General features: G+C 53.0%; 1 protein-coding gene across 1 annotated transcript in view; it reads left to right on the forward strand.

The window, feature by feature from the left end:
* The window catches only part of RIMS4 (regulating synaptic membrane exocytosis 4), a gene marked incomplete at both ends in the record, with an annotated part of 50,640 nt that overhangs the window by 28,740 nt on the left and 1,305 nt on the right, over positions 1-20,595 (forward strand). The window contains 4 exons of the mRNA XM_084248315.1: positions 4,861-4,999; positions 18,635-18,747; positions 19,015-19,116; positions 19,721-19,860. Coding sequence (XP_084104441.1) covers positions 4,861-4,999; positions 18,635-18,747; positions 19,015-19,116; positions 19,721-19,860 — 494 coding nt within the window. The remainder of the gene's footprint in view (positions 1-4,860; positions 5,000-18,634; positions 18,748-19,014; positions 19,117-19,720; positions 19,861-20,595) is intronic.

Here is a 20,595-nt window from a genome sequence, read left to right on the forward strand (position 1 = left end):
CTGGCTCTGGTGAATTCTCTCGCCCTCCCGCGCTTCTGACTGTACCCAGTGCGTGTATAAATACATAAATAAATCTTAAAAAGAAAAAAAAAGAAAAAAAATGTCGCCCTTTAAAAAAAAATAAATAAAGTAATTATAGTGGCATTACTTCTGGTATCCCCAAACTGGAAAAAAAATGCCCATCAACAATGTGATGGTTAAACAAAATGTGGTATATTTCATGCAATGAAATGCTATGTAGCTATGATAACAACCAATCTACAATCAGCGTGGATTGCTCCCATACAATCAACATACTATTGAATAGAAAAGGTCAGCCTCCTTAGAAAGACCATGTTCTTTATTATAATTCAAAAAACAGGTGAAATCTGGTGTTAGAGATCAGGATAGTGGTAACCCTTGGGGAATTAAGACATAGGCTGGAAGATTGGACACAAGTGGGCTTTGGGGATCCTGGTGATGCTGTTTCTTCATCTAAGTGCTGGTTCCAAAGGTGTGCTTCATTTTTGAAAATTCATCAAACTATTCACTTAAGGTTTGTGCACTTTTCTATACGCATCTTAAAGTTAGATGACCATCGACACACCTCCTCTAACAGTCTCTCTGCAGTCTATTCTCCATTAACAGCTTGGTTCATATCCTCCCAGATTTTTCTGTGCCTATGCATAAATACAAAGAACACGCACACACACATAATTTTTACAAAAGTAGTAATATGTTTTACGTGCTTTCCTTCAATATGCCAACAGTATGTTGGAGTGACCTTTGCATGTCCCTCCACATGGAGATCGGGATGATTCTTTCTAACAGTTGCACAGTATTTATTGTGGGATGTGTCTTTTAGTAAACTGGTCCCCTGTTGATAGACAGTTAATTCCAGCATTTCACTGGTGTAAATGCTACTGTGGGAAACCTCTCCATGCATATCTTTGTGTACTTTTGTGATGGTAGAATGAATTAGTAAGAGCAGAATATTTTGATCTGAAGTGGTAATTTAAGACAGTTAATCTGTTAATGACTTGTTGGGTGGCTAGGTTGGAAGCAGAGAGACCAGTTAGAAGGCAGTTAAAATAGCCTAGGCTCGAGGCAATTAGGGTGAATGACTGTGAAATTGGACAAGGGAGAAATGTAAGCGGTATTAAGAGCAAAGACTATACTACCTGGCATCTGGTAAGGGTGGGGAAGTCAGAGAGATGCTGGGAGACTCTGCTTCTGGGTGGCTGGGAAGGTTGGGAACACACACCAGGAGTCCGTGCTGGATGTGAGTGGCCAGGTCACATTCTAGAACCCTGCTTATCCAGATGGCAGTGTCCAGAGTACAGTTGGAAGTATTGCTCTGGACAGAGCTAGGGGCTACAAATTGGGGCGTGGGATTCATTTCTGTAGGATCATCCTGAGCTTGTAGGGCAGAAATGAAGGCAGCACAGGGGAGGCTCTAGAGAGAGGTGAGGGCCCGGTGCATGGGAATGGGAGCACTAGTCTGCAAGATAGAAGGGGACCCACTAAAATTTGCCATCAAAAAGGCCCAAGAGGGATCTGAGTGACTATAGTTCAAAGGATGAAGTACTCAGTAGCCAACACTAGTCTTCCTCCACCGGCCCCCTAGAGGGGGTTATCATTACACCTCGTACTTGATCTTTAGAGCACTTAGCACCCCTGTGATCAGTCAGTATGGGCATCTTTTACTGCCTGTCTCCTGCTCTGAACTGAGCACCACGGAGGCAGGGCCACACCTCTCTTGCTTTCGCTCCCACCCCAGCCTCAGGGATGGTGTTTGGCACTCAGTGGTGTTGGTACCCCAAGTTGCTTCTGCCTCCTGGCAGGACTGCAGCTGTCTGCAGACCCACATGTACCCAGCAAGTTGGGGAAGGAGGGGCTTAGGACCCCGCAGAAGAACATTCAAGCTGCTCAGTTGCAGTTTTGGGTGCAGCAAGTGTGAGTGGGTAGCCAAAAATGGCTCATCCGAGCTCCATTTATATGTGTATCACAGAGGCCAGCCACAGTTGGTTCCCCAAGTTTCCAGGACTCAGATGCTAAGCCCGCCCAGTAGAGTGTTGTGATGACCTTGGATGATGCAGGCTCTTGTTTGCTCCCCTTGGCCCTCCCTTGGACAGCACAGCCTCCTGCACGCGTTATGCAACAGTTTCTCATCACCATGTTGCGTTTAGGGAGCAGCGTTTCTGGGGCGGTGCTGGAACCCACCTGTGCAAAAGTTTTGAATTTTCACTTCTTAGGGTGCCAGTCAGGGTAAGTGTCTTAGGTCAGGCTTCTCTAAAGCAGACCTTGAGATGAGGTTCATGTGCAGGTCTCCTGTGAAGGAAATGCCCCCCACCCCCGAGGAGACTGGGGGTGCTAGAAGCAAGCAGGGATGTGCTGTTGTTCTGGTCCCACTGGGCTCCATCTCAACTCCCGCCATGGGTCACTGGGGCCTGGGTTACACTTCAGAGTTGTTCTGCTCTGAGGCAGAGAACTGGGGGCTCATGCTCTTGTTCCACTTAACCTTCGATTAAGAGGGTCAAGGCCATAAATTCCCAGCACCCCTGCCTTTGTGTGGGGCCAGAGTGAGCTCTGTAGCCCAAGGGAAGATCTGACAGCAATGTTGACAGGCAGTGGCTTTCGGGAGCCAGTGTGGAGGGTCCTTGAGGAAGCTGGAAGCAGGGAACTGGGGGGGTTGGATGGGACGTCATCCATGTCCTCTAGCATAGTGTGTGCCCCGATGAGAAGGACGCAGGGGCTGAAATCCCTCTCTGTCTCCCATCAGTAGGATTTTTTTATCAGTGGAGACCAGCATGTAAAGACTGTTTAACATCCCCATGAGGTCATCCAGCAAATGTTTGTTGAATGAAGGTGAGCGCGGCACTGGAGGGCTGAGATAAGGCCCCTGTGCCCTGTCCCAACATTCATCGGAGATGGTCTGGTGGCCATGAGGGTGGCGCGCTGCAGTGGAGGCCGATGACATGGTGGGAGACGCCGTTAGTTGGTTGAAGGGGGTGGTGGAAGAGGTGAAGCCTCAAGCAGGCTTGCAGGAGGTGTGGAGAGAGCTGGAAGATGGAGAGGTGACAGTCAAGACCCAAAGAGCACAGGTGATGGGAGGACCCCAGGAGTGTGGGAGGAGGCGGGGTGGGTAAGCCACGGGACGGATCAGCCTTTGCCAGGAGGAGGGTCAAAGGGGCAGGTGGGGAGGCCTGAAGGTGGGGAAATTAGGAAATGAGAAAGAGCAAGTCAAAAAGAACACATCTTTCTAGCCAAATGGGGAGAAGAGCATCTATTGGGGTGAGTGGGGCTATGGAGTGGGGCGTGGGAAAGCCCTGGGACAGTCACTTTAGGGACTGTGACTGAGTCGGCAAGAGATGACCAAAGGGGGCGTTACGGGTTGGTTGGAACCACCATGGTTCCCACGTTGGGGACTTGAGGTGGGAACGGTGTCATGTCAGGGGAAATGCAAGACAGCTGGGGTGGGCAGTGCTGGGGAGTGTGGCGAGGTCTTTCTCTGCAGCGACAACGGCCGCTTTGTTTAGCACCCCCCGTGTGCCGGGCACCGAGGTAAACGCCATCTGGCCCTCTCCATAGCGCCACGGGGAAGATGCTGCTCGGCTTGCCCAGGCCTCGCCAGTAAAGGCTGCAGAGCTGGTCCTGGGCCTGGGCCATTGAGTGCAGGGCCTGGCGCACAAGTGTGGTCAGCAGGATGTCGTGAGGTCCGGGTGGGAAGGGCTGTGGGGCCGTGGCCTGGCAGCCGGGAGCAAAGCTCACGCCTCAGCCTCACCTTAGCCTGTGGGCTGTGTTCTCGCTCATGCCCGGGGCCGCCTCTTCCACGAGAAATGTGTCAGACCCTGGTGGGTGGCAATGTGGCTGGAGTGGGATCCAGGCCAGGGCTCAGTGGACGGGTGAAGAGCCCAGGTGTCCTGATGTTAACATGTTACTCTTCCATTTTGCTACTGGGGAAGTGGAGGCACAGGGAGGTTGAGCAATTTGCCCACAACCTCACAGACTGGGGAAGAGAGCCAAGGTTTGAACTTGGACACCGGTTTCAGAGCCACTGGTCCATATCAGCTGTCCTTAATCAGGGGTGACTTTTGTCCCCCAGGGGGTATTTGGCAATACCTGGACACATTTATTAGGGCCACCGCTGGACTGGAGGATGCTTCTAGTACCTGGTGAGCCAAGGCCAGGGACGGGGGAGACTCCCACGGAGCACAGGATCAGCACCTGCCACCAAAGTGCTATTTTTTTTTTTTTTAAGATTTATTTATTTATGCATACTGGGTACAGGCCAGAGGTGCGGAGGGTGAGAGGCCCACCAGAGACAGAGTAGGGAACAGAACAGGCAGACTGACCGAAATACACTGCTGAGGGGAGCAGCAGGCAAGACAGGAGAGGTCTGCTGTGCCATGTGGGTTGCTCCCTGGCTGGCCCGGAATCAAACTCATGCTGCAGAGGCTGCGGACAGCTGCGTAGTGCTGTGCTTAACCTCTTGTGCCACCAGGGAGGCCCCAAAGCACTATTTCTTGTGCTGCAATGGAGAAACCCTGGTCTGAATCCATGTAAAGCACTTGACAGTATGGCACATAGTAGGTGCTCACTAAATAGTAGCTGAGGAGGAGGAGTAAAGTCCTGGAGAAGGTGCAGGGGAGAAGTGAGCTCAAGGGGAGGGAAAAGAGTGTCAGTTATGAGAACTTGTGTGTGTGTTGGGTGAGCATGAAGGCAGGTGAGGCCGTGGGGAGGAAGAGGAGGTTGATGGGCTGGGGGTGGGGCCAGAACCGGGCAGCCACCAACCACTGAAACGCTAACCAGATGCTGCCTTTCTGCTCTCTCCCACCCTGTGTCTCTCTCCCCATCTCCCTTGGCCTTTCTGCCCGGAAGGGGACAGCCGGAGACTGAAGGGGGCCATCCAGAGGAGCACTGAGACGGGCCTGGCGGTGGAGATGCCCAGCCGGACGCTGCGCCAGGCCAGCCACGAGTCCATCGAGGACAGCATGAACAGCTACGGCTCGGAGGGCAAGTGAGTGCTAAAGAGCCGTGCCTCGGTGGGCATTGGCTCAGGGCTCCTGGGTTGTTCCCAGCCTCGGAAAAGGGAGGTAACAAGCAAGGACACCCCGAGGGAGAGCTAGCAGCACCCAGACTGGGACCCAGCTGCTAGATTCAAATGGTGGCTCTGCCACTCACCGGCTCTGTGATCTGGAACAAGTGGCCCTTCTGTGACTCCATTTTCTTCCCTGTAAAATGGGGTGCTAAGAGTTCATCATAGTTAATCAATTGGCTAATACTCAGAGACCTTAGGACAGGCTTGGCACGTAAGTTCTGTGTTGGTAAGTGAAGAAGGGGGTCAAGAGGGATTTTATCATGATCATTGTGCTTCCCTCTTCAGTTCCTTAAATCCCCGCTGGCTTTCGAATACATGCAGGACTGTTGTTGGGCAGGGAGTTTTGCTTACATTCAGGCATAACGTGTCAGCCCCTGCTGGCTGGAGTGCCTCTCCCCCCACCCAGCAGCCTCACGGGAGCTTGTTACTAATGCAGATCACAGGGTCCCGTCCAGGCCGCTGAGCCAGCACATCCAGGAGTGGAGACCGGGAACACCATTGTTATTTTATCTTTTTTTTTAAAGATTTATTTATTTATTTATACAATACATAAATTGTATAAATTTATACAAATTTATATTTGTATAAATATACAGTCAGAAGCGTGGGAGGGTGAGCGGATTCACCAGAGCGGGGAACAGGCAGACTGATGAAGTACACTGCTGAGGGGAGCAGTGGGCGCAGCCGGAGAGGTCTGCGCGCCATGTGGGACCCTCGCTGGCGGCCGGGGATCGAACCAGCGCTGTAGAGGCTGCGGGCAGCTTCACAGCCCAGTGCTCAACCACTGCGCCCCAGGGGAGGCCCTGTTATTTTATCTTTAAGTTCACTTTTTATTGAAAACATTTTTTTTAACTGGAGCCACATAGGAGTTTCAGGTGTGTGTCACTTAAATGTATACTCCAGCAAGCTCCCCACTGAAAGTCCAGTTCTGACTGTCACACAACTGACCCCTTGTGCCCAGCTGACCCACTCCATCCCTCTGTACCATTTTAAATTTAGTCTTACAGTCTGAAAGTTTGTCTTTGTTTCACTTTGGAACTCATTTTTAAGACTCCCTGGGAGGGAGACCCCTTGGAGACTTTTGGGAAAGCTTTGGGTCTGCCTTCCCCGGAAAATACCCGCCCTGACATGCACACACTCATGTTCACCTGCACAGTCGTACAAGTACCTCCCGTAACTAGGGGTTCCCAGATTCCCCTAAAAGCCAGGGATCCCTGGCAAGGGACTTTGGTCCAAAGAGACCTGCTGATTGTGCGGATGACCAGGGACCTCAGAGGCAGGGAGCTTGCCCTGGTCACACAGCTTATAGCAGGTCGGGGGCCCAGGAGTCCTCCTCCCAGCCAGGGAGGGCCGAGAACCAGGACCCTCGTCCCGCACCGGAGGAGACGGAGGCCTGGGAAGATAATGAGTGTGGGGCTGTCCAGTAGGGCAGGCACGAGGCCCTTTCCATGTAAATTCATTCAGATGAAGGAAAATCGGGGAATTCTGTCCCCTGTCTCGCCAGCCGTATTTCAGATGCTCAGGGGCCCCCACACTGGACAGTGCAGAGACGTTTTCCCCTTGGCAGAAAGTCAGTGCGGTCAAGTGGCTGCTCCGCCCGGGGCTGGCTCTGGCCCAGCACGGTGGGCCTGGCTGGAGCTTGGCTGCCCCATCTGCTCCCCTCTGGTTTCTGGTCCTGCCTCACAGCTGGGGGCTTCTGCCAGCTGAAGCCTTCCCACCCCCATCCCCTCCTAAACTGGGCATCTCCGGCCTCTGTGAATGGCCGCGCCTTGGCAGATGCTGCTGTTCCACCCACCTCCCAGGGAGACTTTCCGGAGGGCGAGAAGAGGGGGAGGACAGGCGGAAGGGAGAGGAGGAGGAAGGAGGGAACAAATGTTTTCTTTAACCTGCGAAACTTGGCAGCAGAACGTGGAGGCAGATAGTCTAAGTATCTGGGTGGCAGTGGGGCCCTGCTAAATTTTAGGGGTTCAGGAGGCTTGGGTCCTAGTCCTGGCTCTGCCACTGACCCCTGGGGGACCTTGGGCATGTCCTTGGCCTCTCTAAGCTTTGGGGAATTCGGGAAATAGCTCATCGGGGGGCTCATGGGCAGGTGGCAGGACCAGGTCGCTTACCCAGAGGGGGGCTGGTGCAGTGAGCAGCAGGGATCAACCCATTTTACAGAAGAGGAGCGGGAGGCCCAGGGAGGCTGCAGGGAGTAGCAGGGAGGGAGTTGGAGAGAGAAGTGAGGTGATGCCTGCCTGTGACAGGGGCTTGGGAGGGCGCCCTGTGCTCATTGGCTGTAATTTGTTGTCAGGGACCAGGGAGCCTAATTGTATCACAAGGAGCCTCCAAACCAGGGCTCCAGAGTCAGATAACCTGGTTCACGCGCAGCATTTCTGCTTTTTTTGTTGTTGTTGTTGTGGGACCCTCGCCAGCGGCCAGCGAATAAACTGGCACCACAGAGGCTGCGGGCAGCCTCGCAGCCCAGCGCTCAACCGCTGCACCACCAGGGGAAGCCCAGCATTTCTGCTTTTTAATAGCTGTGTGGCTTTGGAAAAGTTACTTTATTTCTCTGGGCCCAGTTACTTGATCTGCAGAAAGGGGGCACTAATAGCATAGACTTTTTTTTTTTTTTTTTTTATAGAGGCATGCTTTATTTATTTGTTTGCTGGTTTGTTTGTTTTGTTTATACATGCACTGGGTACAGTCAGAAGCGCGGGAGGGTGAGAGAACCCACCAGAGCCAGAGCAGGGAGCAGAGCAGGCAGAAGGACTGAAGTACACTGCTGAGGGGAGCAGCGGGCGGCAGGAGAGGTCTGCACGCCATGTGGGACCCTCCTCCGGTGGCCGGGGAGCAGCTGGAGATCGAACCGGCGCCGCAGAGGCCGCGCGCAGTTTCGCAGCCCAGCGCTCAACCGCTGCGCCACCGGGGAGGCCCTAATAGCATAGACTGTTAATAGAGTTGTTGTGAAGAGTCAATGTGTTTATACATGTAAAGGCAGTTAGATTAGGGACAGGCACACAGCAAGCCTGTGATTATTAGCTATTTTTATTGTTATTGGCTCAGGTGTTTTGCTACTGGCAGCCAAGTGCATCCTCCTGGCATAGTCAGCTCTCTGCCCCTCCCCAGTACAGTCACGTCTACTACGAAGTGGTCAGCCCTGAGGAAGCTTCGGTTGAAGCCTGGCTGTGGTAATTGTGATGATTTAAAGGTTTGGGGTGGGTGTCTTGGGCCTTGAGGAAGGATCAGGTGGGTAGAAGAGTGCCTGTCCTTTGGAGGCGAGAATCTTGCCCCCTGCCTCTAAGAGGGCCTGAGTCCTGGTGGATCCCAGCCAGGTGCTGCCCAACACCTGGGTGAGGAAGGAAAGTTAAAGGTGGGGATGTTGAGCTGTGCTTGATTTCTTCCTTGCTCTGGTGGTATTTTGGGCACTGGTGAGACCCAGATGTTGGGCTCTGACACAGGAGGGGGTGTGACCTCCTTCCCCCTGGGCTCCTGCCAGCCCAGCTGAGGCTCACGGGGAGCCAGTGTGCTCAAGTGGCCTCTGAGAGCCTATGGCCCTGATGTTGCAGGGCCTCGTTGTCCGCACGTGGGTCACCGCAGGTATCTCCACAAGTGCATGGCCGCTCCCTTGTGGACTTTTGACTTCAGCATGTTTGATCAAGCCCCACAATGAGCTGCACACCTTGGAGCCCCTGCCTTCTGCCGGCCAGTGTGTGGAGCTGACACACCCAGGCACAGAGAACTTCGGGGACCAGGGCTTGGGGCCAGGATCAATGCAGATCCCTGGGCTCCAGGTTACAAACAGCAGCTCACAATGACCTCAGCCCTTGCAGTTCAAAGTGTGGTGCCCAGTCCAGCACCATCACATCCCTTAGGAGCTTGTCAGAAATGCAGACTCTGACGCTCTCCCCAGACCCCTTGAATCCAGATCTTCAGGTGGTTCAGTCAAGGTCAAGGAGCCCTGGTATTGGTACTAATTTTCTGGAACTAACACAACACTAGCCACGGGAGATGACACTGTGCTAAGTGCTTTTACAGATATTGACTCATTTAATTCTCACAACAACCAGTGACCGTGGAACTGTTCGTAGCCCCGTCTTACAGATGAGGAAATGGGAGAGGCTGAGCAGTTTGCCAAGGTCACACAGCCAGTAATTGACTTCGAATGCCAGGATTCAATCTGGGTATTTGGAGTCTGCCTTAACCATTATGCGCGTCCCCTCATAGAATGGCTGCATCGATGAGGATTTTGGGAGGTGAATGCTTCCAGGGTGGTTTGGTGGCTCATTGGTACCCTTAAGGACCCCAAGCGTCTCCATCTGTCCCCTGCAGGCCTCTGCATGTTGGACCAATCCTGGTTTGTCCCCTGGGACTGGACAAGAGTTTTCGTTCCTTGAAAGCTTCTCTGTTCAAAAATTGGGGTTCTGTGTACTAAGGATGGAAGGTTGAGCAGCTGTGGGTTTGGAAACTAATCAAGCTCTCACCCACCCAGAGCAGGTTCCAGCTCCCCCAAAGGGTAGGGATTCAGACCCCCAGAGAGAAGACTTCAAGAACAGTACCTCTCCTGGTCCTGAGGTATTCCTGAGGACCCTGTGCTTTAATTTGGGCTCCCAGAACCAGATCTGAGATAGGGGATGCAGTAAAAGTAGTTCACTTGGAAGGTAATTCCAGAGAACCGTGAGGATCATGTGAGGGAGACGGTCGAGGGGGGTGTCCCATAACATGTGCTTAAGTTGCCACTTTGGGCAACTGGAGCTAAGTCCTGATGAGGACTCTGGGAGCCAGGAGGAAACCCTCTTGATGATCATCTCCGCGGAGGCCAGGGAGCCGAGGGACTTACACTCTGACTCTTATAAGCTACAGGTTGATGGCCGTTCCCTGTGAACCCTCCTGCCCATCCTGTGGCACAGTGGGTTCTGGAGGCCAGAGAAATACCTCAGGGGCCAGGAAACAGAGGACTGTAGGCACTGGCAGAAGCCGGGGCTGACGTGGTACGCATCAGGAAATCTGGGGGACAGCAGAGCCTGCTACGCTGGCTGAGTGTACAACTCCAGAGCAGAAACCTGGGGTTCTGCCAGATGTCTCTCTCCTCTCTCCATACCCAATTCATAACTGGAATGTACCATTTCATTCCTAATTGTCTTTGACTCTAACCACTTCTCTCCAGCCCCACCCTCCGGGGGAGGCCACTGATGCTAAGATACTCACGAGTCTCCGTTTTGGCCTGAGTTCCATAGTCCAGCACTCAGCACTTAGTCCTCTGCCTGCCACTCTGTCTCCACCACGCACCCCCTCCTGAGACCACCTGAACCTCCCCCATGCCTACCTTACCCCCTCTACCTGCTTTCCCTCCTATTCTGCTCCCTCTTCACCCTCTGATTCATGCCTCCTCCAGATCTCAGCTAAGAACTGGCACATAAGCTTTATCTCATGTGCCAACTCCGGTTAATTGATAGTGACTCCCTGGAGAAGGATTCTGAAGCCCAGTCCAGGTTTGGCAGGAGCGTCCGAGGTTGGTTAGCAACGTCTGCCCTGGGTGTGGGCCGGGGAAGTGGAAGGCCGGGCGGGCTTATCTCCAGCTGCATCAGCTGCGTCTACAGCCTGGTCCTTCCCCCACCGCAGCACCCATCACTCTGTGTCATTGTCACGTGTGTGTCTGTCCCGCTAGACACTGAGTTTGGTGTCTGTCCAGCACAGGGCCTGGCCCGCAAGTGATGCTCTGCAGATTTTTGTGACTAACGAGCAGGCGTGTACGAGCAGAAATGCACACCCCACTCCCTCCACACACACCCCCACCCCGTCTCCTTATCACACAGAATCCAGACCTGCATCCTGCAAGCTGGAAGCTCTCCAAGATGCCTCCCATGTTGCTCCCACTCCTTCCCTCTGCCCCTTGTCCTCAGGTGTCTGGGTCACCATGCCCGGGAAGGCGGCACGAAGGCCGGGTCCCTGCACCTGCGTGGTGCATTCCTGCTGTTGTCCGGGAGGCTCGGCGGGTAGCCAGGATCCGCTTTCCTGTCCCACCCCTGCTGTTTAGCAGTCACTGGCCTGAAGGCCAACCAGGAGCAGGTGTGGCCACGCGCCGGGACACAGATTTGTTGTGCTCCATTTATAAGCACTAGTCTTTGTCAAGCATTTGCGCCACATTCTGTTCTAAGACATTTATCTCATTTGCATGGTGGCGTGTCATGGAGGCTTAGCCTGTTGTCACTGATCCCTGCTTTACTGAAAAGGAGCCAGACCTTGAGAACAAGAGTGCGTCTCCGTAATTGTGGGCGGCGGGCTCAGGATCAGACCCAGATTGGCGTGGACGCCGAATCCCAGTGCTCTGCCCTGGGCTGGGCCAGTGTCCCCCCTGGGTCCAGAGGGCAAGTCCAGCCTGGTCTCTCAGGTGGTAAGAAGATGGGCTCCAGAACCAGAGAGATGCTCGCGGCCCAACTCCAGCTCTGCTCTGCCAGGACCGTGATCTTGGGCAGGTTACTTAACATTCCTGTGCCTGGCTTTCTCTCCTGGGAGATGGATATTCATAATCCTTTCATAACCGCTTCCACAGCCTCATCAGGGAGGATTAAGCGAGTTAGTACTGATGACTTAGTTTATGATAAATAAAAAGGAAATCAAGTCCCATGCTGGTTTCAGGCCCACGAGCCACACTCACGGGTGAGGGCGGGGAAGGTCTGGAAATGTTCTGCACAGTGCGGCCGGAGTCAGGTCGGGTGTGAGGTCGGCTCTGCCGCTCTGCTTGCTCTGAAGACACAAAATGTACACACATAGCAATCGATACACAACACAAATCCCTGGAATGGGCTTCCTCAGCGGCTGCATGTTGGGGACCACCCTGTCCACATCCATTGTCATGCCGTGACCTCCGTCCGCTTTCACGCCTCCTTCACCTCACGCGACCTCACACAGAGCCCCAAAGCCTGCCCGTGTCCACAGGCAAACCTCCAGCCACGCCAGGTGAGGTGCCGCCTTCACTGCAGCGCCACGGCTCTCGTACCCACTTCCCATGCATAAGCCTGTGCCACATTTTTACTGTATTTCTGTCTTTTTTATTCTTTTAATGTGACACCAACATAGTTTGGGGCTATTGTGCTCCTAACCCATTTTCTGCATAAGCCTGTGATTTTTAGTGCAATGTTTTGCCCTGAACTGTAATTTTTAGGCCTGTATGTTTTGCATTACATGGGACTGCCTGTAGTGTGGGCTCCGCAAGTCTGTGGGAAGATGGGTGGACAGTGGCTTGGGGCAGGCGGTAAAGGAGTGAGCAGAGGCGGCGAGCAACAGAAACCTCCTGGAACGGCATCACCTGTAATCACCGCGGGGCCTGTGCTGCCTTTTAATTTCTGATGCAGTTGAGACAGGTGATCCATCTGGGAAAGAAAATAGTCAGGCCCCTCCCCCCCCCCCCCCAATAACCCAATTACCTCTGTAACTATCGAGAACACAGAAAATCCAGGGGCCAAACTGAGCTCAAAGATTAATAATAAAAGATAAATGGGTTTTAGCTCCACAAACAAAACTAACAAGGTTTGAAATGCAGGAAATCTCATTTCACCATTAATGCAAAATAAAAGTGCAGTGGAACCTGGGTTGTAATCCTGTTTCAGGCTTCTGCCCACATGGCATATGTCCCTAAGAGGAACCAGCTCCTGCAGCTGGTGACCGGTGACCTGGGGTGGTCTCGGGCATCCAGATGCTGCACTTCTAACAGGCCTGGAGTTAAAAATGCCATGAACATGCTGCGAAGGAGAAGAGCCTCTTCCAGCTGGTAGCAGGGACCAGCATCACACCTTTTATTCGTTCAGCAGCTGTTGCATGCAGGGCTCTGTGCTAAGCACCTAGCCTGCATGACCTCACTGACACCCCAACAACTCAGCGGGGCAATTGTCATTCATTCCCTCCTCCTACATAAGGAAACTGCAGCTCAGAGAGGTTACAAAAGTTACACCAGGTTGCACAGCACTGGGATCCAAGGTCTGTATTGTGCCCAAGTCCAGCTTTTTTTTTTTTTTTTACTTTATTTTTATTTATTTTTTTTATTTTAAGGAATAGTTTTTATTTATTTTTTATTTATTTATATAAGCACTGGGTACAGTCAGAAGCGCGGGAGGGTAAGAGAATTCACCAGAGGGGAGAGTAGAACAGGCAGACTGACAAAGTGCACTGCTGAGGGGAGCAGTGGGTGGCAGGAGAGGTCTGCGCGCCATGTGGGACCCTTGCCCGGTGGCTGGGGATCAAACTGGCACTGCAGAGGCTGCGGGCAGCTTTGCAACCCAGCGCTCAACCACTACGCCACCGGGGAGGCCCCCAAGTCTAGCTTTAACCACTGTAATTTATTTTCCCAACTTGGGACCAGCTGAAGGGCTTGCCAGTGACTATCTAGTGAGCTCCTACTGCATACAAGGCACAGTTGTAGTAGCAAGTATATGGTACTTAATTCAGTGAGCTCTTGCCTACCTCTTTGCAAGTGGATCCTTGAGCAGAGATTTTTGGAATATGTAAAGCTGGTGCAGCGTAGACACCCGCCTTTGGAGTGACTGCACACTGTCCATGAGGCAGCTGTGGTCTCCTTTGCAGCTAAGATTCAAGTGCAGACACCTGCAGCTTGACACGCAGCAAGTGGTCGGCCAAGTCTAACTCTGACTCCTCGACCTTCCCCCTGCTCCAGGAAGACGCCAAGGCGGAGTGGGGTCTGTGACACAGGTGACCCTTGGTCCAGCAGGGACTTGCACCACTTCAATACCTCCAGCCTGCTGGAGGATGTGCTAACTGTTCAGGGTTTCTGGGGCATCAGCCTGGTTCCTCGGCAGCCAGCGAGGCACCCTGGAATGGGAAATCAGGCAGCCGCCCAGATATTATAAACAATTACTACTAATTACCAGGCCTGCCAGTTCCCCATTGTCTGCTCACAATCCCACCAGGAACTGAGGAGCAGACAATGATGGTGTTGGAGGAAACTTTCAATTTCAGGCTGCAGAAGGCCTGGCTGTGCCTGGGAGGCTGGGCCCCTTCTGTGCCTTGGAACCCATGAGGCACCAACATTTCTATGGCTTTTGGAGCCCAAACCCTCCTTTACAGAACAGAGCCTGGCCCCACCCCCGAGATGCAGGGGTGAGGTAGAAGAGAGATGGGGGCCACATCACAAGCCCTGAGGGAGTGTGGGGCTGAGCCATATACTGTAATTAAAGGTCTTTGGGTTTGCAGGATGAGTGGGTGCACACTTCTCTCCCCTGATATTTAGTCTATTTTTTTGCCTACTTTCTCTGAAACGGTGGTGCACAATTGTGGAGATACTAGAGTTGTAAGCCCAACTGTTTGGGTTCAAATACGCCTCTGTCTCTGTCTTGCTTTGGGGTGATCTTGAGGGCAGCTGGAGCCCATGCTCCTCTGGGCCGTGGAGTTGACACATGGAGCCCCAGAGACTCCCAGGTTCACTCCGAGAGACACCAGGCAACACTTCTGCACAGATTGTGCCCGTTTCTCAGCTCCACCTGATGAGAGGGATGGGCACAGTCCCCCCCTGCTTCTAGACTCCCCAGATGTGCCTGGGGTTTCCTGCCACCCCACAGCTCAACCAGCCCAGCCTGGAGCCCAGACTTTCTTGGGTGGTCCCCCATCTCTGCACTGTCCCCTCCTCGCCTGATTTCTGCTCTCCCGGGGTGTTTGCTAATTTAGAGGCAGCGTAGCCTGGTTTCCCAGCTAGCCTGCTGAGCCTGCATTACCTAGATTTTAAACCCAAGGTCCAGATTCTGATGGTTTTGTCTGGGTCATCCTTTCTCCACGGCAGCGGACCTAGGACACCCTGGCTGCTGCCTGGGTAGGGGACAGCGCAGCAGAGGGGCATAGGAGGGCATAGGAAATCGTAAAAATGAAAAGACCTCAGGCACAAATGTGACATTATTCTCCTGCCACCGACTGCCAGTGGTCTAAGTGGGAAGGATGCTGGGTCATCTCGTGTGGCTGAGAGAAGGACCAAGCAGCCAGGATGGGGAGCTGGGGGAGCCTGGGAAGCCCCAAACTGGGGAACTGGGGGCTCTTTGTGAGGGCAGGCTGTTTTTACCGCTCTATGTGAACTCCAGAAAGTCCATGTGACTTTCTGAATCTGGGATTCTTTTTCTGTCTCCCATAGAGTCTTTGGTTGACGGCGCTTGGGTCAGATGTCTGCTCTGGGTCTGACATCCTGGCCGGGGCGCTGGATCATGTGTTTAAGTAAAGCCAGTCGCTGTGACCAGCCTCTTGAACCTGGGACTTAACATTTATTTCTTGCTCCTGTAGATGCCAGTGGGGGAGGAGGGGCCTTTCTGGTTTCATTTCTGGTCACTGAGCCCCAGCTTTCTGTGGCTGCACCATCCCGGACTCTCAGGAACCTCCGATGGCAGCTGTAATGGGGGAAGAGAGACGAGCACATGTGGGAGGGTTTTTTTTTTTTTTGTTTCAATTGTGATAAAACACTCAACAAAATTTACCATCTTACCCTTGTCTGAGCATACAGCCCGTAACATGAAGTCAAGCCGTGCCCCAGGGAATGCGGCCCTACCGCCATCCAGCTGCAGAACTCACTTCACCTTACAGGTCTTTAGCTCTGTATCCATTGAACAAAAGTCCCCGTCCCCCATTCTGTGCTTTCTGTCTAGGGATTTGACTCCTCTAGGTCTCTCATTTAAGCGGAATCATACAGTGCCCGTCCTTCCTGTCACAGACTTACTTCCTTTAGCATAATGTCTCCAAGGTTCAGGCACGTGGTCACAGGTGTTGGAGTGACTTCCCTTTTTAAGGTGGAATAATATTTCATTGTGCATGTAGACCACACCTGGCTTACCTGTTCATCCAGCGGTGGACACTTGGGTCACTTCCACCTTTTGTCTGCTGCAAATAATGCTTCTAGGAATACAAATAGCATTTTCAATTTTGGTTTTGGTACATACCCAGAAATGGAATTGCTGGATCATATGGTAATTCTATTTTTAATTTTTTGAGGACCTGCCATATTGCTTTACACAGCGGCTGTGCCATTTTACATTCCCACCAGCCGCGCATAAGGGTTCCAGTTTCTCTATTTTGATTTAGTTTTTGATAGTAGCCACTTTAATGGGTGGGAGGATTTTAGAGGGCAGGCTGGGAGGCGGCCCCCATCACTTCAGCTCACACCCGTGGCCACGTTTAGTTGCCGGGCTGGGGAATGAATTGAGCTCCGAGCCCGCGAGGAAGAAGTGAACACAGTGTCACCACGCTCGCTGCACATCAGCCTTGCAGGAGCTGGTGCCTCGCAGGCGCGAGGGAAGTGATCGTGTGCTGGGGCCACCAGCTACCGTGTCTTCATGAGCAGACCTCCGAGCAAGTCCTGCCTGTCACATCTTCTCACTGTGTGACATTCTGCAAGTGGCTTTCCCCTGCTGAATGTCAGCTGAACAAAACCACGCTTGTTCTATAGAACCACTGCAGGGGCCACCCTCGAATGTCCGGTTCCCATCATGTCACTTGAGACCCTTACAATCAGCCTGGCCTTGATTTCTCACCTCCTCACGTGCGCCTCCTTTCCTTCCCTTCTCCTTTGTCTATTGGACCCTGTGATTCCTCTGGTGCCCAGCAAGCTTGCCCATCCTGGGCAATGTGGCCAGCAGTGACCGTTCTTCTGGTGGCCACTGGGCACTGACAGGAGGAGGTTAGCTCGGTGGGGCCTGGCGGGGCCCCCTGCGGCTGTTTCTCTGGGAGAGTTGCATTTGCCTGGCTACATGGTGAGGCCTTTGTGCGCAGTGTCTGCTTTTGTCTCGTCTGCAGTGTGCGGGAGTACGTATGAGCTCAGCGTCCTCCCAGGCAGCCTCAAGCAGGGCCTGCGTCCTCTCACCTGTGGAAAAGGGAGTGCAGAGAATGGGGGGAGACCCTTCTTGAACTCTTGAACTGTTTGCTGAGCAAGTGGATGATGGATGCGTTGCCAGCTGAGATTTTGTGAATTGAACACTAGGTATACCAACAGGGAGAAAGATAGGCTCCGGCCCCAGGGAGCAGGTCTAGACTGTGGAGTTGAAGCAGGAAGAACCACCATGATGAACTTGGGGAAAGACAGAATAGCAGGTGTCTTGGAAGAAGGGGGTGCTCCTCCTGCTTCTTCAAGACTGAGGGTCCCTTCCCTGATAGCGGAGCTCTGGGCAGGGGTGAGTGGGGTGTGGGGCTCTCAGTGCAGGGAACAAAGCCTGCAGTGCCCTGAAGCCCCACGCAGCTTCCTCCTTCTGCTCACAGACCTCCCTGGCTGCCACTGTGAATGCTGGTACACTGTGCTTGGTGAGGTTAGCAGCTGTTCTCAGGATATGGCCAGGTGGAAAGTTACATGGGATTGGCGTTAGAAGTACTGACCTCAAACACTGTTGCAGCCCTGTGAACTCTGTGGCTTTAGGGCAGGCTAAACCTGTTTCCTCACCTGAATGATAATAAAGCCAAAGTCCTGCGGTTGGGGTGAGGAGCAGATGAGAAAATGGGTTTCGAGTGTTTTACTCCTAAAGATATTGGAAGCATATCTGACATTTAATGGTCATGACAGACTAGGACATGGGAATGTTATTATTCCCATTTCAGAGAGGGGAAAAGAAAAGCTAACTAAAGTTGGTGTAAGCAAAATAACAATATGAATTGATAATAGTATAATAATTTGTTTTATTGTTTTTATTGACTTATGTAACAAAAAATGAAGTGACTGCTTCAGGCAAAGCTTGATCCAGGAGCTCATGTAGTGCCACCAGGTGGATGGCTTCATTCATGAGCTCAGATGGTAGCAAGATAGCTCCCAGAGGCTCCATCTTATATCTCAGTTTCAAGTCCAGTGGGAAGAACAAGCTTCTCTCTCCTCACAATTCAAACAAAGATCCTAGCCAGATTTTTGTGGGCTGAATTGGATCACACACTCACTGAGCCTGTCACTGGCCAAGGGGAAGGAAGGTGCTAATTGGCTGGGCTGAGCTCACACCCGCCTCTGGAGCCGGCTCTGCTCTCCTCCATGGAAATCCGTGCTTTGCTGAGGAGGCTCCCCAGAGGGGATTTGAGGTGTCCTTATCAAAGGAAGGGGAGTACACATTGGGTAGTGCAGTAGCAGCAGCAGCAAATTCACACCTTCAAGGCTGAGCCACTAATCCTGTGTACCCTAAATGGTCAGATGCAAAGGAGTGGGCAGCTGGGGATAGAATAGGGTACAATTGTGTGGTTTTAATTAGCTCCCAGACCACACTTTGAATAGTATCATGGCACTCGACCATAGGAGCCAAGCCCTGTGAAGCCTCATCTCCTGCAATGCCATAGCCACCCAAAGAGATGGTATCACCATGTCCATGATCCTTAGTCTTGGCAGGAAGAGGTAAGGCATATGATACAGGACACAAAGCTAAACCCTAGAATTGTGGAGTCTGTGCTGAAATTTTAGGACTAGGAAGAAGAAAGGAGGGAAGAGACAGGACCTGTGTTGGCCTCAGGCTGGGGAATGGATGAGGATGCCCTGAAATGAGGGTATCTGAAACTGGCCACCCAGGTGGTCCATCCTGGGGCAGCCTGGAACATCTGTGTTTGTCTCATCTTGTCCTCTTGCAGCCTCAACTACGGTGGCGTTTGCCTGGCATCGGACGCACAGTTCAGCGACTTTCTGGGCAGCATGGGGCCAGCGCAGTTTGTGGGCCGCCAGACCCTGGCCACCACGCCGATGGGTGAGTGCTCTGATGGGTCCCAAATGGAGGGCCCCACCAGCAGCCCTGCATCTCTCCCTCCTTCCCCTCTGCCTTGGCTCCATTTGCTGAGCACCCAGCTGGGGGCCTCATCTGCTAAGCCCCCAGCAGAGTGGGGTGCGGAGTTGGTTCTAGTCTTTGGAGTGGGGGCAGAAGAAGAGGGGACACAGATTGCAGCCCTGAGCAGAGAGGAGGAGCTGAGTCCCTGATTGAGCCTCTGAGCCACAGCCCGCTCTCATCTTCCTGCAGGGGACGTGGAGATCGGCCTGCAGGAGCGGAATGGACAGCTGGAAGTGGACATCATCCAGGCACGAGGACTGACAGCCAAGCCAGGCTCTAAGTCACTGCCAGGTGGGAGGCTCCCTGCCCTCTGCCAGGTGGGGGTGAGGTGGGGGAAGTCTTGAGGACTGTCCAGGTCTGGAAGAGAGAAAATTGGACCCAACTTGTGGGAGCCCTCTGTCCCAATCCAAGGTGCTCATGTGCAATTGGTGGCTTAGGGTTTGTTCTGTGGACCGTTGGGATTATCCATTGACTTAATTGGTCTCCCCTATTGTACTGAGCTCCTGGAAGGCAGGGACCATTTTTCCTTTAGGGTTATACCCCAGTGCCTGGTAGGGTGTCCGGCACACAGCAGGTGTTCAGCAAACACTTGTAGAGTGAATGTGTCATCGATGAATGTATAAGCCAGGGAATGGGGTGGGTAAGTCAGAGCTGAGAGAGAAACAGGCAAGTACATAGTAAGCAGAGGAAGGAGGAGGCAGGCCGGACCCAAGGGGGTAGAGTGGGCCTCACTGAACCCTGGCTGCACCCCACCATCCATATCCATTCCTGTTCCTCCCCAGATCCCTTGGGGGCACTCTGATCCCCAACAGTGGGTCAGCAGCTGCCTTCCTCTGCACCCTTTGCCCCATATGAGGGCTCGAATGAGACCTTACTTGCTGGCCTCTGTCCCCAGCGGCCTACATCAAGGCCTACCTGCTGGAGAATGGCGTCTGCATTGCCAAGAAGAAGACCAAAGTGGCTCGCAAGTCGCTGGACCCACTGTATAACCAGGTGCTGCTGTTTCCTGAGAGTCCCCAGGGAAAAGTCTTGCAGGTGAGGGGCAATGGGAGTGTGTGTGCGTGCCGTTCCAAGAGAGCAGAGGAGCACCTGTGGGAGGGGGAGGCCTCTGGGGGGCAAAGAGCACAGTAGCTGGTGAGCTCCACAACTAGCTGTGATGTTACCACTTCCTTTCTGGGCTCAGCTTCTTCAGATAGTGCCTCCGATGACACTGCACTCTGAGTAGGTACATCTTACTTGATGTGGCACCTGCTTCAGTTGTGGACCCCCCTGGGGCATTGGGTGATGGTGTACATGTCTGTCTTACTGTGTGTGCATCCCTCTGAAAAAGTTGAGAAACACTCTCTACTGGCTTTCAAGTACAATCCAAAAACAAATCAGGAGGCCATCTGGGGCCACATCTGGCCACTGGACAAAGGTGTGTATGTTCTGTCCTGAGCATCTTAGGAGAAGCCCCCACGCCCATTGTGTCTGGGAGGTCGAGTGTGTGGCAAGAAATCTGAAATGGGACCTTGACCTTGCCCGAGTCTGAGTGAGGTGCACAGCGGCAGCTGTATCAGTTTGCTGGGATTCCATTACAAAGTGCCACGGACGGCTTCAATCCCAGGACTGCATGTCTCACGCCTCTGGAGACCTGTGCAGGTTCAAGGTGCCAGGGGTTTGGCTCCTCCCAAAGCCCCCCCTGCAGCAGCTGCCCCATTGCCACATCCTCACGTGGCCGGTGGTGTGTGCTCACCCAGGTCCCCCTTCGTGTCCAGATCCTTCTTATAA

The sequence above is a fragment of the Talpa europaea genome, assembly GCF_964194135.1.
Source record: "Talpa europaea genome assembly, chromosome: 11".
Taxonomy (NCBI): domain Eukaryota; kingdom Metazoa; phylum Chordata; class Mammalia; order Eulipotyphla; family Talpidae; genus Talpa; species Talpa europaea.